The sequence below is a fragment of the Mustela putorius genome, unplaced genomic scaffold (assembly GCF_011764305.1).
Source record: "Mustela putorius furo isolate JIRA1106 unplaced genomic scaffold, ASM1176430v1.1 tig00000135_pilon_pilon_pilon, whole genome shotgun sequence".
Classification (NCBI taxonomy): Eukaryota; Metazoa; Chordata; class Mammalia; order Carnivora; family Mustelidae; genus Mustela; species Mustela putorius.
In genome coordinates this window covers 4036201-4052314 of record NW_025421292.1, presented here as the reverse complement: position 1 = coordinate 4052314, position 16114 = coordinate 4036201, and the positions used below count along the sequence as shown (strand labels likewise).

General features: G+C 45.9%; 1 protein-coding gene across 1 annotated transcript; it reads right to left on the bottom strand.

Moving 5' to 3' along the window:
* Nucleotides 1-1644: 1644 nt before the first annotated feature.
* Nucleotides 1645-14094, bottom strand: LHFPL5 (LHFPL tetraspan subfamily member 5). The gene is made up of 3 exons (XM_045074772.1): nucleotides 13270-14094; nucleotides 8944-9180; nucleotides 1645-2097 (listed from the first exon to the last, which is right to left on the bottom strand). Exons 1-3 carry the CDS (start codon nucleotides 13679-13681, stop codon nucleotides 2087-2089), a joined length of 660 nt encoding a protein of 219 aa, XP_044930707.1. The 5' UTR covers nucleotides 13682-14094; the 3' UTR covers nucleotides 1645-2086.
* Between the last annotated feature and the right edge of the window lie 2020 nt (nucleotides 14095-16114).

Genomic DNA, 16114 nt, shown 5'->3' with positions numbered 1-16114 from the left:
GGTGTTTGCTACAAGGAGGTATTACCTAAATTGAGTTCCCCTCTGGAGGCTGGCAAAAGATGCACCATTTAGAGTGCCAAATTCAAAGTACTGAGGGGTTTTTTTTGCAAGAAATAAAATCTATAACAAATTTCTCAAGCCAGTGCCCAGTTCTGATTGTGTCAGTGTGGGCACTAAGGGAAGGTAATATAGGGGTCCAAAGGAGAGAAAGTCAGTCTCCTAAGTTTTTAGATCTTGTGTTCACCCAATCTTCATAGGGCTTTCTGATGGATTCAGGTTCTGGTGGCCCCCCCCTCCCTTACCCACCCCAATCAGCAATTTTAAAAAAAAATGTGAGAAAGAAACAGGACTCCTAAAACCTCCACCTGAAATGATCTAGCACACTTCCAAGCACCTCTTCCTCCCCTACCCTTTTAGAGCTGGGTGGCTGTTTCTAATGTGCCTTCAAACAAATGTATCCTCAGGCAGGCTGGCTGTGGGAAACTCCGACCTGGGAGGCCCCAAGACGGGGACTCAGCCCTCTCATTTTACAGAGGAGAGGCCTCGAGGGGATAAAGTGATCGCTGCTGTTACAGGGATACAAGAGAACTGGGGCCCCGTCAGAAGAATACCACACATTTCTCTCTGAATATCTCTGATGTTGGTCACTGCGGGGCTGCTTGCCCCTGAAAATTTTCTGTATACACGCCACGTTCTAATCCTATAGCAAAAGGCTTCGGAACATCAGGTCTATAGTACCCAGGGACAGGGAAGCATGGAAGGAACAAGTTTTTGTCTCTGAAGAATTCGATTCCTTAATTTTCCATTGTCAGGGAAACAGTTGACCTGTGGTATTAAAAAAAAAAAAATTCCAAGAATATAAAATTTGACATTTAAAAAAAAAACAGTCAAAACAAAAAAACTTCCCCATGTATGTTCACATGCGCTCTAACAGTTTGCTACTCAAAAGTGCAACCATTATGAGAAGCAGGTTAGAAACACAGGGTTTATGGACCCACTCAAACTGAATCAGAATCTACATTTTAACAAGATCTCCAGGTGGGTTGTATGCATATTTGAGTTTGAGAATCATCTAGTAAGTATGGAGGGGGCAGTGCTAGCTTGTAATTATTCAAAAAGTACATCTAAGTGGTCAAGGATTGGAAGGTACTTTGCAAAAATTAAAATAATTGAAATGGAGATAATCCCTCCTCCCCACACAAAGTGCCCAGCCTGCTGGAGGTCCTCAATAAATGGGAGCATTTGGAAGGTGATACTATGATGGGCCCTTTTTTTTAATGTGCTCCTTAATATTCTCATCAAATCACATTTTGGAAACCTAAAGACAACAAGGAAATTGATATGTGTGCTTCCTTTTCAACCGACATTAGAACAGGTTACATCATATTTTTCTTTTTGCCTTGGCTATTAGGAAGCATAAAGCTAAATTTAATACTCAATACAGTATTTCTGTTAGCCTAGCTTTCTGGAATATTTGTTTTCCTCTCTGACTTTTTTTTATTTTATTAAGTTTTCTATTTGTTTCTTACAAATCACTTAAAATCTTTCTGAAAATAAAGGCCCAAATTAGAATGCCAACTTGTAAACAGTCTGTTCTTGTTTGCCAGGCTCCAGAAAAAGATGAGTTTATGAAACCACCTCCTATTTTGTTTTAATATTTTTATTTATTTGACAGAGATCACAAGTAGGCAGAGAGGCAGGCAGAGAGAGAGGAAGGGAAGCAGGCTCCCTGCTGAGCAGAGAGCCCGATGTGGGGCTCGATCCCAGGACCCTGAGATCATGACCTGAGCTGAAGGCAGAGGCTTTAACCCACTGAGCCACCCAGGCGCCCCACCACCTCCTATTTTAAATATTTCTTCCTGTTCTTTGTCTACTTCTCAAGACAGAAGGAGAACTAGAGGGTCTCAGATGCCAGCTAACTCCTGCCAGAGTCCTTCCTCCTCTCCCAGCCCGCACCGCAGCCCCCACAGCCCCCTCCCCCACCAGCCATGCACCCTGCTGAGTCAATAAGGAAACCGGGAGGCCACAGCCCTTCCAAAGGCACACAGATGACCCAACAATGGTTACTCCCCGAACTTCAGCTGCTTCAGACTTCCTCTGCAAGGAAAAAGAGAACATTATTTGTTTACAACCACTCCTCCTTTTCAGGATAAGTCCCTACACCCTACTCCCTCTCCAAACTAGATCAGGTGTCATTTATTCAATCTCAGGAAGGTTTCTTTTTTTCCATAATGCTTCTCAGATTGTAATTCCATATTGCATGTGGTGTCCCTTATCAGATGGCAAGTTCCAATGAGACTTCTTCCCTCACTGCTGTACCCCCATCCCATGCCTAAAGATGTCGGTGGGCACGTGGGGCCCAGGAGCTGGTACTGAGTGGGTAGATGGATGGTGTAAAAAGTTGGAGATCCTAGAAGGACAAAAGGGTGAGAGAACTAATAGTTATTAATCACCTGTATAGCGTGCAGGCGCTGTCAGTGCTTTATATGCACTATCTAACCCTTCACACAATATTTCATTTTTTTATTCAGCTATAATTCACTAACAAAATTTACTCATTTTATAAATTACCTTCCCAAGGTAATATACTTTTTTTTAAAGATTTTATTTATCTATTTGACAGACAGAGATCACAAGTAGGCAGAGAGGCAGGCAGAGAGAGAGAGAGGAGGAAGCAGGCCAGGCTCCCTGTAGAGCAGAGAGCCCGATGTGGGGCTCGATCCCAGGACCCTGGGATCATGACCTGAGCCGAAGGCAGAGGCTTAACCCACTGAGCCACCCAGGCGCCCCCAAAATTTACTCATTTTAAAATGTACAGCTTAGGGGGCGCCTGGGTGGGTTAAGCCTCTGCCTTCAGCTCACGTCATCATCTCAGGGTCCTGGGATCCAGCCCCATATGGGACTCTCTGCTCAGTGGAGAGCCTGCTTCCCGCGGGCCCCCTCCCCTTCCGCCTTCCTCTCTGCCTACCTGTGATTTCTCTACTAAATAAGTAAGTGTACAGCTTGGTGGGTTGTCAGTATAATCTCTGTGTTGTGCAACCACCACTGCTATCCTATTCTAGGACATTTCCGTTATCCCAAAAAGAAACACTGTGCCCGTTATCACTCTCAATCACTGCTTCTTCACAGCCACAGGCAACTACTAAAACCTACATTCTGTCTGCATGGATTTGCCTATTCTGAACATTTTATATCATTGGGATCATACAACACATGGGCTTTTGTGAGTGGCTCCTTTCACTTACAATGTCTTCAAGCTTCATCCACACGGTAGTCATTCTCAGTACTTCATTCATTTTAGAGCTGAATACTATTCCTCTGTATGGATATACACAGGTCATCTATCCAAGTCATCATCTGATGCACATTTGGGTCGTTACCACTTTTTGGCAACTATGCTACTATGAACGTTTGTATACAAGATGTGCAAGCATATTTTCAGTCTTCTTGCAGACATACCTAGGAATAAATTTCGAGCCACATAGTGGTAACTCTGTGCTTAACCATCTGAGGAGCTGCCCTTCTGTTTTCCACAGCAACTGCATAATTTTGCATTTTCACTAGCAGCATATGAGAGTTCCAGTTTCTCCACGTGCTCACCAACACCTGTTACTGTTCGTTTTTGTTTTTGTTTTTTTTCCAATTTATCCTAGTGGCTGTGAAATAATATTGTGGTTTTGATTTGCATTTTCCTAATGACTAATGATGATGACTATCTTTTCATGTGCTTATTGACCATTTGGATATCTGCGATGGAGAAATGTCTATTCAAAGCCTTTGCCCAGGCATGCCTGGGTAGGTCAGTGGGTTAAGTGTCTGCCTTCTGCTCAGGTCAGATCTGGGATTCCTGGGACTGAGCCCTGCATCAGATTCCTTGCTCAGTGGGAGGCTGGCTTCTCCCTCTCCCTCTGCTTGCTGCTCCCCCCTGCCTGCTTGTGATCTCTCTGTCAAATAAGTAAATAAAATCTTAAAAAAAAAAAAATAATCATTTGCCCACTTTAAAAATTGGGTTATCTATGTTTTTCTCATTTGTTAAGTTGTCGGAGTTTTTAATGTATTCTGGATACTAGAATCATGATTTGCAAATATTTTCTCCCAGTCTTTGCATTATATTTAGACTTTCTTGTTGTTGTCCTTTGAAGTGCAGAAGTTTTCAATTTTTTTTGAAATCCGGTTTATATACATTTTTGCTTTGGTTGCTTATGTATTAGGCATCCCATCTAAGAAACCTCTGCCTAATTCAAGGTCACAAAGATTTATACCTATGTTTTCTTCTAAGATTTTTATAATTCTACATCTTACATTTAGGTCTTTAATCCATTTTGAGTTAGTTTTTGTGTATGATGTGAAGTGAGTAATCCAACTTCATTCTTTTGCAAGTAGATATCTGATTGTTCCAGCACCCTTTGTTGAAAATCAGTTTGCGGGGCGCCTGGGTGGCTCAGTGGATTAAAGCCTCTGCCTTTGGCTCAGGTCATGATCCCAGGGCCCTGGGATGAGCCCTGCATTGGGCTCTCTGCTATACAGGGAGTCTGCCTCCCTTTCTCTCTCTCTCTCTGCCTACCTCTCTGCCTACTTGTGATCGCTGTCAAATAAATAAATAAAATCTTTTTTTTTTTTAATTTAAAAGAAAAGAAAAGAAAAAATCAGTTTGCAAAAGGCACCTAGGTGCCTCAGTCAGTTGAGCGTCTGCCTTCAGCCCAGGTCCTGTCTTAGGGTCCTGGGATCGAGCCCTACCCATCCACTGGGCTCCCTGCTCAACCGAGAGCCTGCTTTTCTCTCTTCTTCTGCCCTTTCCCCTCACTTGTGCTCTCTCTTTCTCTCAAAATAAATAAAATATTTTACAAAAACTCATTTTGCCGTGGATGTTTGGCTTTACTTCTGGACTCTCAATTTTATTCCATTGATCCATATGTCCGTCCTCAAGCCATCTTGATTACTGTAGCTTTGTAGGAAGTTTCAATTCAGGACATGAATGTCCTCCAATTTTGATCTCCATGATTGTTTTGGCTGCTTCTGGGTCCCTTTTATTTCCATATGAATTTTAGAATCAGTTTATCAATCTCTGCAAAAAGCCAGCTGGGATTTTGACAGAGATTGCATTGAATCTGTAGATCAGTTTGGGGAGCATTGCCATCTTAATGTATTTTTTTTTTAAAGATTTATTTATTTATTTGACAGAGAGAGATCACAAGTAGGCAGAGAGGCAGGCAGAGAGAGAGGACGAAGCAGGCTCCCTGCTGAGCAGAGAGCCCAATGTGGGACTCGATCCCAGGACCCTGAGATCATGACCTGAGCCGAAGGCAGCGGCTTAACCCACTGAGCCACCCAGGCGCCCTGCCATCTTAATGTATTAAGTGTTCTGCGTGATGAATATAGATGTTTCCATCTATTTAGGCCTTTGATATCTTTCAACAATGTCTTTTAATTTTCATGTACAAATCTTACACTTCTCATTGAATTTATTTTTATGTATTTTATTCTTTCTGATGTTATTATAAATGAAATTGTTTTCTTAATGTCATTTTCAAATCATTCATTGCTAGTGTATATAAATGCAACAAATTTTTGTATACTGCTTATATCCCTCAACCTCGCTGATGTTATATATTAGCTTTAATAGTTTCTTAGTGTATTATTTAGGATTTTCCATATGCAAAATCATTTCATCTGCTAATACAGACAGCTGTACTTCTTCATCTCCAAACTGGATTTCTTTCCTTTCTTTTTCTGGTCTAATCACCCTGGCTATAATCTTCAGTACAATCTTCCGCAGCAGTGACAGGAGCAGACATCCTCATCTTCTTGCTGAACCTTCTCTTGTTCACGACTTTTTGAAGCAGGTATTTTTTACAAATGAGGAGAAACCTGCCACCTCATCTCCATAAAAATGAGGCTCAGATGAGGAAACTGAGACTCAGAGAAATTGAGCAATCTCTGCAAAGTCACAAGTAGATAACAATGTAGCCCAAACTTTATTTAAATTCAATTCTTATATAATGTATTATTGATTTTAGTGGTAGAGGTCAGTGATTCATCAGTCCTATAGAATACCCAGTGCTCATTACATCACGGGCCCTTTTTTTTTTTTTTAAGATTTTATTTATTTATTCGACAGAGAGAGATCACAGGTAGGCAGAGAGGCTAGGCTGGCAGAGAGAGAGAGGGAAGCAGGCTCCCTGCCGAGCAGAGAGCCCGACTCGGGACTCGATCCCAGGACTCTGAGATCATGACCCGAGCCGAAGGCAGTGGCTTAACCCACTGAGCCACCCAGGTGCCCCATCACGGGCCCTTTTTAACGTGCATCACCCTGTTACCCCATCCCCCACACCCTCCTCCAGCAACCTTCAATTTGTTTCTTATGCTTAAGAGTCCCTTATGGTTTGTCAGAGCCCAAATTATAAACCCAGATCTGACTCCAAAGCACACACTCACTCTCTGCCTCCTTAACCCCTAGGGAGTGGTTCGACAACTATGTACTTGTGCAAGGTTTCATTTCTGCTTTCATTGTTTTGTTCATGCCACACAATAATGGAGGGGGCAAAACAGGAGTTGGTGTCCCCCTTTTCCCCTGGAAGAAAGTGATCTGGCAGAACTGGGACTCAACCTCTGCTTTCCTGACCCAATTCTGTGCTTTGACAGAGGCAATCACTACGTCACTGAATAGTTAGATCTATTCAGAAAGATTATGTGAGTGTTTTCTAACAGGTAATAAACTAAAAGGATAAACTAGGTCCTCCGTGATAGTGAAGGAACTAAAATATGGAGAGAAAAAAATCTGAAAAGATTGATGGCAAGTGCATGGGATCTGAAAGAAGGACAAGGAAGGAGAAAAGAGTGAACAGACATTTTGATTTGTAAAGAAAAGTGTCAAAGGGACAAAACCATCTCTTCATAAGAAACCATTTTAGGGGCGCCTGGGTGGCTCAGTGGGTTAAGCCTCTGCCTTCAGCTCAGCTCAATGGTCTCAGGGTCCTGGGATCAAGTCTCTCATGGGGCTCTCTGCTCAGTGGAGAGCCTGCTTCCCCTCCCTCTCTGCCTACTTGTGATCTCTCTCTCTCTCTCTCTCTCTCTCTGTCAAACAAATTTTTTTTTGTAGAAACCACTTTAAAAGGAATTATGTGGAGACACCTGGGTGGCTTAGTCAACTAAGTGTCTCTTTTTTTTTTTTTTTTTTTTTTTTTTTAGATTTTATTTATTTATTTGACACAGAGACACTGTGAGAGAGGGAACACAAGCACAAGGAGTGGGAGAGTGAGAAGCAGCCTGTGGGGCTCGATCCCAGGACCCTGGCTGGGATCAGGACCTAAGCCAAAGACAGACACTTAACAACTGAGCCACCCAGATGCTCTAAGTGTCGGGGGACTTTTGATCTCAGCTTGCATCTTGATCTCAGGGTTGTGAGCTTTGGGCTCCATGCTAGGTGTGGAGCCTACTGAATGAATGAATCAATGATGTCAATAGAATTTCTTTCCAGCTGAAAGAATCCCTTCTGAAAAGGAAAGAATGCAAATAAGTAATGTAAAATATTCTAAGGCAGGTTGAGGCTGAGAGCTGAACAAAATGCCCCCAGCAGCTCCTGCTGAAACTTCCCTGAGAAACTCTCCATCACTGGAGAAAATGCTGGCTGTGCCCATTGCTTCTGTAACCCCCACCTCCAAACTGTCCTCACAGGTTTGCTGTGCAGATTAAATAAAAATGGCTCATGTGAACAAAACTCATCACTTCTGCACATGGAAAAGGCTCAGTAAATTCTAGTTCCTTTTTCCCTTCCCATTATGGGGTTTACAAGGGACCCAGACCTTAAGTGCTCCCTCAATGGAAAGATACCTCGCTCTTCTCTCCTCCTTGGCCCAGCTCATTCTAGTAATTTGCTTTTCATCTTTAACCACAAAACTTAGGTGTGTGAGTCTTCTTAAACTCCCAAACAAGGACAAGATGTTTGATTACTTCCTTGTGGAGAAGTGGGTGCTGGGCTGAGCTAGAGAAGACCAGAATTTTGGGTCTTCCTTGTCACCACCTTTTTGTGTACCTTTGGGTGGGTCTCCCTCCTGGGCTTCAAGTTCCTTAACTGGGAAGGGTCCTAGGTCATGGGGGGAGGGGGGCAAGGAAGTTTGCCTCTTTCTTCTAGTTCAGGGCAATCGGTGAAGACAACTATGGGGAAAGGAGACTGGAGAGGTCCCTGTGGAGCCACAGGCCCCTCACAGCAGCCGCCTGCTGGAAGTAGGCATTTTGGGATTGACAAGGGTGTGAGATAGGACTTCCCCTATGACTAGTAGATACAATTTATGCCCCTAAAAAGCCCCTTAATACAGGAGAAGTGCCTAATGAGATACAGGAGCAGAAAGTACCCTAGGAGGAAGAAAGGTCAATGGGAAACAGAAAAGGCTGAAGGGTCTGCCTGGCTTTGGGTCAGCTACAACTGACTCTTACGACTCAGGGATAGGACTTGGGCAAGATGGAAATTGAAACAGGATTGCATGCAGAGAACCCCAAGGCTCTCTCCCCAGCTCAAGGGAGCACCCACCAACTGCACTCTAAGAGCTGTCACTTCTGCCCCCTAACCTACCTTTTTCCTTCTGCCCCAACAACTCAGCCCCTCTGCTCACCTGTTGCTCCTCTCTCTACCAAACTCCCAGTGAACTTCCAGACCCAGCCTCAGTGCCACCTTCTACTGGAGGCCATCCCTAGGTCCCAGGCTAGATCAGAGTTCTCCCCCTTGTAGACCCTGATGGGAGTGGGGGTGTGCGGGAGGCAGGAGGACACCCTTCTATCACAGACAGCCTCTCTCATCACCTGCTGGCTTGTAAACCCCCACTGGCCCTTGGCTTCTGGAATAAGGGCTGTGTCTGATTGGTCTTGATGTCCCCAACCCCAGGCTAGGGACAATCCTCTGGCGACTGGCTGAGAGGAAGCCCCAACTCCCGGGGGATGGTGAATTACCTTTTCCATCTGCCTTGTAGTCATCAGGGAGGAGCTTGTCCTGCCGGTAGCCCAGCACAAAGGCCAGGAAGGAGAGGATGAGGGCATCTCCAATGCTGAGGATGGCCAGCATGAAGGCCCAGCGGATGGTGCACTGGCCCAGTGTGTACTTGCCTGTCTGCTCCCCACACATGCGCCGCACCTCACTTGAGTCCCAACCGTCGGGGTAGACCAGGCAGCCAATCATCAGGCCTGTGGCTGAGGGGGCAGAAGGGCGGGCAGACAGCATCAGGCTGGGCGTGCTCAGCCTGCCACCTCCCACCTTGCACTGCTGCTATCTTGTCACCTCCCTTCTTTTCATGTTAACAGCCTTGAGAGGTATGGGGCAGTACCTACCATCATTCTTGTAGAACCCAGGGGAGAAAATTGAGGATCCAAGAGCTAAATTGACTTCCCTTTGTTCAGGAGTAGAGGCAGAAATCGGAGCTCCCCAGCCCAGGGAAGATTCTGCCATGGCACCAGGTGGTCCTACCAGGCCCGCAGCCATGCCCCTCACTTTGGACTTGATGAGGCACTAGCGACCCTGGCTTCAAACCCCCGCAAAATCCGGTCTCAGCCCAGAGAACTCATCACTTCTAAGATGCACAATTGTTCATACTCCAGTATCTCTGAAATACGTATAATAAGAAAGCTTCCTGGGCACCTGCGTGGCTCAGTTGGTTAAGCATCCAACTCTTGATATCAACTCAGGTCTTAATCTCTGGGTCATGAGTTCAAGCCCTGCATTGGGCTACTTAAAAAAAAAAAAAAAAAAAAAAAGAACAAGTATTTGCACATAGAATAACAGCATGTCCTACAACTTGGAATCTTAGATTTAATGAATACACAAAGTCTTCCAGACCCATCTTTGGCTGCTTCCCTTGTGAACCTTTCATTCAAGCAAATAGGTCTCTTCATCCTGACCCAGTACAAGTCAGTGCAGCTGCTCACACTTCCCTGAATTTACGAATCCCTAATATTTATTTAAAATACTAATTTCCAAAAAATGGAAATTTTTTGGAAAAAAATTTCCCTACATGTGGTCATGTAGGGAAAACACTCATGGCAGCATCTGGTTCATGGTAGGCAACCAGTCCCTGTCCATCGTTGCTATTGTTATTGGCACTGAGGCCAAGTGAATGAAAGCAACTTCAGTGGATGTGGATGTCATTAGAGGTGTTCAGAGGTATTTCACATACATAGTACGGTTGTACTTCCTTGCTCTCCTCTTTTCAAATTAGGTAAGGCCTCAAGACTTCCCTTAGACAACAAAATGTGTGTATTTCCAGACCAGAGCATTTAACCACTAGAGAGAGAGCTTCCAGAGCATCCTTTCGCTCTCCAATGACACCAGCCAGATGACAGCAGATGCTCCATCGGCCAGGGTTCCAGGAGAGAACAGTGAGAGCAGAGCCCCCAGCTGGTCCTCAGTGGGCACACGCTGCAAACAAAAACTGAAGCTTTGTTTTAAGCCACTAAGATTTGGGAGTAATTTGTCACCTCATCCATCTTGACTGATAAAGTGGCTTTTGTGTTTTTTCACATTTACTGAGCACCTGCTATGTGTCAAGCGCTGGAGAAGGTGTTTTATGTGTATTAGACAGCCCATCCTTGTGATAGGAGGTCTGGTGCTACGTTCTACAAGGGAGGTTACCAAGACTCAGAGAGACAAGCAACTTGCCCTACCTGGATTTCCAGGAGCTGGAACCACACACAGCTTACACCTGGCATCCAGAAGCTGGATTAACATTGTTAAACTACAGCCTCACACTGCCCCAGTCATCGGTCCTCTTTCCTTTCTCCTGCTCCCCTCCCTGGTCTCGGGCTTCTTGGCAAGGGTTTAGTTCCATCTGCTGTCTGCTTCTTCACCGCCCCGCTTCGGCTCATCTTTCATTCCCCTCCATTAAAGAATGGAACTTGACACCACCTTTACCCTCCCCCAACATAAATGTTTCACAGGATGGCATCCAGCCACCTCTGCTATCAGTGTCTCTAGCTTCATGACCTGGAGTCTAATTCAAATGGCCTGCTGATGCCTCCCCGACCCAGGCCTTCCCAAGCACACTGCCTGTTCAGCAAATGGCACTTGCTGCAGGATGTTGTGGGAGGGGGCAGCATGGAGAATGAGAGAAATGGTTGTGTTTCCAGCCTTCCATGGCTCTGATACGGTGGACCAGCTGGTAACCATGCCAGGGTCCATTCTACTCTTCTTTGTCACAGAACTGCTAAATCTTCATTCTCCCGCCTTCTCCCCACTGCCCACCGAGATTTACCTTAGCCTGCCCCAGCCTCTCCCTTAATCGATAGAGATCAGAGGAGAGGGAGAAGGTAGATGGATTGGGGAAGCAGCTCCGGAGCCAGGTGACTACCCTGAGTACAAGATTTTGAATCAAAGGTTCCGTCCATCACTACCTGTGCTAAAAGATAAGTTACCCACTAAGAGCTTATCTATAAAATAAGAGGAATATCTCCCTCACTAAGGTAGGGATGGGGTTCCTCCAGATGATATATATGAAAGTGCTTGGTCAGCCATTATATCTATGTAAATGTGCGGCTCAATAAAAATGTCTTTGGAATACATCAAGTTTCTTGGAACCCACTGCCTTCATTCCCCTAGGTCCTTAGTCACCAGTTGGTTTGCTATAGACTTGGTCAACCCTTTTCCTTATTTCCAGATTCCTCACTGTAGTTGGCAGGGATACCTCCACCTCTCTGGGGTCCCCCTCCAACTCTGACAGAGCGTTTGAGTCTATGTGTCTGGTTGTCTGGGATTCTGATCCCTGCTTCATTCCCCCTGTTATGGATAATACTGCTTCTCATTCTAACCAATGATGTCAAGATGGTTTTCTCTCTAGTCTGCAGTCGTAGCACTGCTCCTAGACATGTCCCAGTATGGGCAGCCTGTGCCTGGTCCTTGTGATAGGACAGGATCAAGGCCTGCAGGACAAGGCTTAGAGAACAGGACCAGCAGGCTCAAGGGCTGAGAGGCCTGCCTGGGCCAGGAGCAAGAACAAGGGGCAGGGAAGGCCTTGTTTCTGGGCACCATCTGCTGTCTGCCTCTTCACCGCCCCACACAGTTTTAAAGACCCTAGCCACTTGGGGCACCTGGGTGGCTCAGTTGGTTAAACGTCTGCTTTTGGCTCAGGTCATGATCCCAGGGTCCTGGGATTGAGCCCCGAATCAGTGGCCCTGCTCGGTGGGGAGTCTGCTTCTCCCTCTGCCTCTCCCACTCTCTCTCTCTCTCTGTCAGATAAAAAAAAATCTAAAAAAAAAAAAAGGGGGGCGCCTGGGTGGCTCAGTGGGTTGAGCCGCTGCCTTCGGCTCAGGTCATGACCTCAGGGTCCTGGGATCGAATCCCGCATCGGGCTCTCTGCTCAGCAGGGATCCTGCTTCCCTCTCTCTCTCTCTCTGCCTGCCTCTCCGTCTACTTGTGATTTCTCTCTGTCAAAAAAAAAAAAAAAAAAAAAACTCTAGCCACCACCCTACTCCCTCATCACAAAATACCACTCCCATTTATTGCCTCAAGTATGGAAACCTATAACTAGGGAACAAAGACTTTCACTCCACCATGAAAGGGAACTTAAATGCAAGTTTCTATGGGAAAGGTCACAGCATAACACTCCAAATCAATAACTACCTTAGAATCTCCCTGTGAGCAATCTGGGGTGGGAGGGAAGGAGTGAGGACAGGGATCTGTGGGTCCTTAAAGGAGAAAGAGCAAATATCCAGAACTGGGAGATGGAAACATCTAGGATGTGCTTGACCATTTTGCCCTGGGTTGGATCCTATTCCCACATGGCCGACAATGGAAGTTTCCTTCTTTTTCCTTCCCAGACCAAACAACCTCTGATGTGGTGGCCTGGGAGTCGGGACACCTTCTATCAACTAGTTGTGTGCTCCTGGGCAAGTCACTTCCCCTCTCTGGACCTCAGTTCCCATCTACAAGATGAGGGGGTTGAACAATTTGATCTCAACAATTCTTTCGGTCTCAGCCATTCTAAAATTCTCTACTCCTCAGAAGCTTCTGCAGAGCACTGAGTATATGGCTGGGCTAAAGGAGAACAGCTTAGGGGCGCCTGGCTGGCTCAGTGGGTAGAATGTATAACTCTTGATCTTGGGGTTGTGAGTTCAAGCCCCCTTTGGAAGTAAAGATTACATTAAAAAAATTAAATCTTTGAAAAAAAATAAAATAAATGTAAAGAAGAGCACCTGGAAAAGAGACCCAGAGCATCCGCAGAGGGTGGAAGCTTCAGCTTCCTGGGGGGCCTGGGTTGGGCCCCTGCTAGTCCTCCCATTAATCCTGCTCACCTGCTGCCAGCTGCATCCATGCGCAGATCTTGTAGACAGTGGCTGTGTTGCAGACAAAGAAGAGGCTAAAGCAGATGATAGAGCCAATGATGAGGAACATCGCCAATGCCACAAAAAACATGGCAGTCTTGAAGGCTCTAGAGGGAATGGAGGAGAAGTCCAGCGGGCCACCCTTACAGATGAGTTCAGAGGACAGCACGTTGCCCACACAGTAGGAGAAAAGGCCAAAGTAGCCTGCCTGGGGTGTGTTAACACTGTCACCGATCCAGTAGGGCTGGATGAAGAGGGCCATGACCAGTACAGAGAAGCAGATGGTGAGTGTCCCCCACATCACACCCACAGCCCTGGCGTTGCGCACATAGTTGGTATGGTAGATCTTGGCTGCCTCCTGGGCAGGCAGCAACTTCACCATGGTGAGGAGGTAGGCCCTAGGCTGGGATCCTGTGGACTGGAAGCCAGTGACTTAGTAGACAGAGGCCTAGGAGTGGGTCACTCCTTAGCTGGGCTGGGGAAGGAGGCTGAGGTAAGGATACAAGGTGAGGGTTCCTCCAAGAAGAAGAAAGAGGATTAATAAGACCGGGAAGAGAACCTTGGTTTCTTCAGCGTAAGCTTGTCCAGATGCCTTTGTCCTCTCTAGCCAGGCTGTCTCCGGTCTTCTTCCTCTCCAGCCTGCCCGGGTCTTCGGCCTACTGGCGCCGCCCTGTCCCTCCCCCCATTTCCAGCTCCCGGCTCCAGAGAGCTCCGCCTCTTCTCCTGGCTCGGTCCCTCCTTCCTCCCGCCTACGAAAGTGCTGCTTCAGCACCGCGGCCAGCGCCTCGGGAATCCGGTCAGAGGAGGCTTTGGAAACCGAGACCTGGCCGGGGGAGGGGCGGGGAGCGCCCGGCCCGCCCATCGCGCACTCCAGCCACAGGAAACTTAGATTTTTCTAAACCCTCCTGAGCGCTGGGGCCGGGGTGTGGGTGGGAGAGCTTCCAAAAACTGGGAGGCTGGGCCTGCGACTGTCACTGTCACAGTCCTCCCGCTCAATTCCTGCCGCAAAACCAAAACCTCGTCCTGAGCACTATCTGTTCCCCCAACCCCACCCCCACCACCACCCCAGTCCCATCCAAACCCGCCCTGGCTCCCTAGTCGCCTTCTCAGAACTCCCAACCCCCTGGAGTGCAAAACCTTTTCTGATTGTGTCTTCTGGTCACTGGTTTCTGGTCTCTGTGGCTTCTCTCAAACAACAATTACTAAGAGCGTACTATGTCCTAAGCCCTATGTTGGAGGATATCTTCCCTAAGCAAAACCACAGAGATAAAAATGACAGAGCCCTTGCGCTCAAAGATGGTGAGATACTTACATACATGTATATGCATATGTATATTTGCAATGCAGACTGATAGTGTCATAACAACTACGAAGTACCCCAAAGGAAGCCTCCCAAACCTTACACATGGTTTGTTCAATACAGTACCTTTTTCCTTTATGTTTTTTTCCTGTTTATGTTTTTGTTGCATATTTGTGGTTTTTTTAAAGATTTTATTTATTTATTGACAGATTACAAGTAGGTGGAGAGAAAGAGAGGGAAGCAGGCTCCCCGCTGAGCAGAGAGCCTGATACAGGGCTCCATCCCAGGACCCTGAGATTATGACCTGAGCCAAAGGCAGAAGCTTAACCCACTGAGCCACCCAGGGGCTCCTGCATATTTCTTTACCCCTCTTTTTCAAAATATATATTTCTCCTGACTGCATAGGTAAACATGTTTGATGTAGAGAGACAGGAAGGTTACATAGAAGAATATAAATCATGCATAACCCCAAGAACTAGGGAGAGCCATGATCATCTTAAAAACACAGTCTTTGGCTTTAGACAGATCTGTATTGAGTTAGCCACTTAACAACCTATGTGACCATCTGTGTATTTAACCTTCCTAAGCCTCAGTTTCTTCATCTGTAAAGTGGGAGGATAATAGTATCTATCATAGGTGCTTGGATGGCTCACTTGGTGGTTGAGTGTCTGACTCTTGGTTTCAGTTCAGGTCATGATCTCAGCGTCCTGAGATGGGGAAAGGGCGCTCCAGGGAGCTCCACACTCAGTGGGAGTCTTCTTGTCCCTCTCCTTCTTCTCCTCCCCTTCCCTCAAATAAATAAACAAAATCTTTTAAAAAATAGTATTGGGGGGCGCCTGGGTGGCTCAGTGGGTTAAAGCCTCTGCCTTTGGCTCAGGTCATGATCCCAGGGTCCTGGGATCGAGCCCCTGGGATGCTTCCTCCTCTCTCTCTCTCTGCCTGCCTCTCTGCCTACTTGTGATCTCTGTCAAATAAATAAATAAAATCTTAAAAAAAATATATTATCAGGGCTCCTGGGTGGTTCAGTTGGTTAAGTGACTGCCTTCGGCTCAGGTCATGATCCTGGAGTCCCAGGATCAAGACCACATGAGGCTCCCTGCTAAGCAGGAAGTCTGCTTCTCCCTCCGACCTTCTCCCCCTTCTCATGCTCTCTCTCTCTCATTCTCTCTCTCAAATAAATAAATAAAATATTTTTTAAAAATAGTGTCTATCATATAAAGGTTAGGTAAAATAACATACGTAAACTGTTTTGCTCAGGGACTCACATATAAAAGTACTCAAAATGTTTGTCACTATTACTACTTCTGTTAACATTTTGGTGCCTTTCCCTCCTTCTGCAAATACTGCTTTACACAGTTGGACAATTTAGTACCTAATTTTTTCACTTAGCTGTACACCATTAATATTTCCTCATATTACTATTTTTTCAAGAACATGATTTTAATACTTGTATATTGATACAGAGTATGTAATCATTTAATCATTTGTCTAATTATTTCCCCTTTCTAGAGTATT

Bases quoted from the DNA above. Each gene is read 5' to 3' on its own strand.
- LHFPL5 (XM_045074772.1), bottom strand. From the start codon at position 13,681: ATGGTGAAGTTGCTGCCTGCCCAGGAGGCAGCCAAGATCTACCATACC. The intron at 9,181-13,269 runs GTGAGCAGGATT...CTGCCCCCTCAG, and splicing joins ATGGATGCAGCTGGCAGCAG to CCACAGGCCTGATGATTGGC.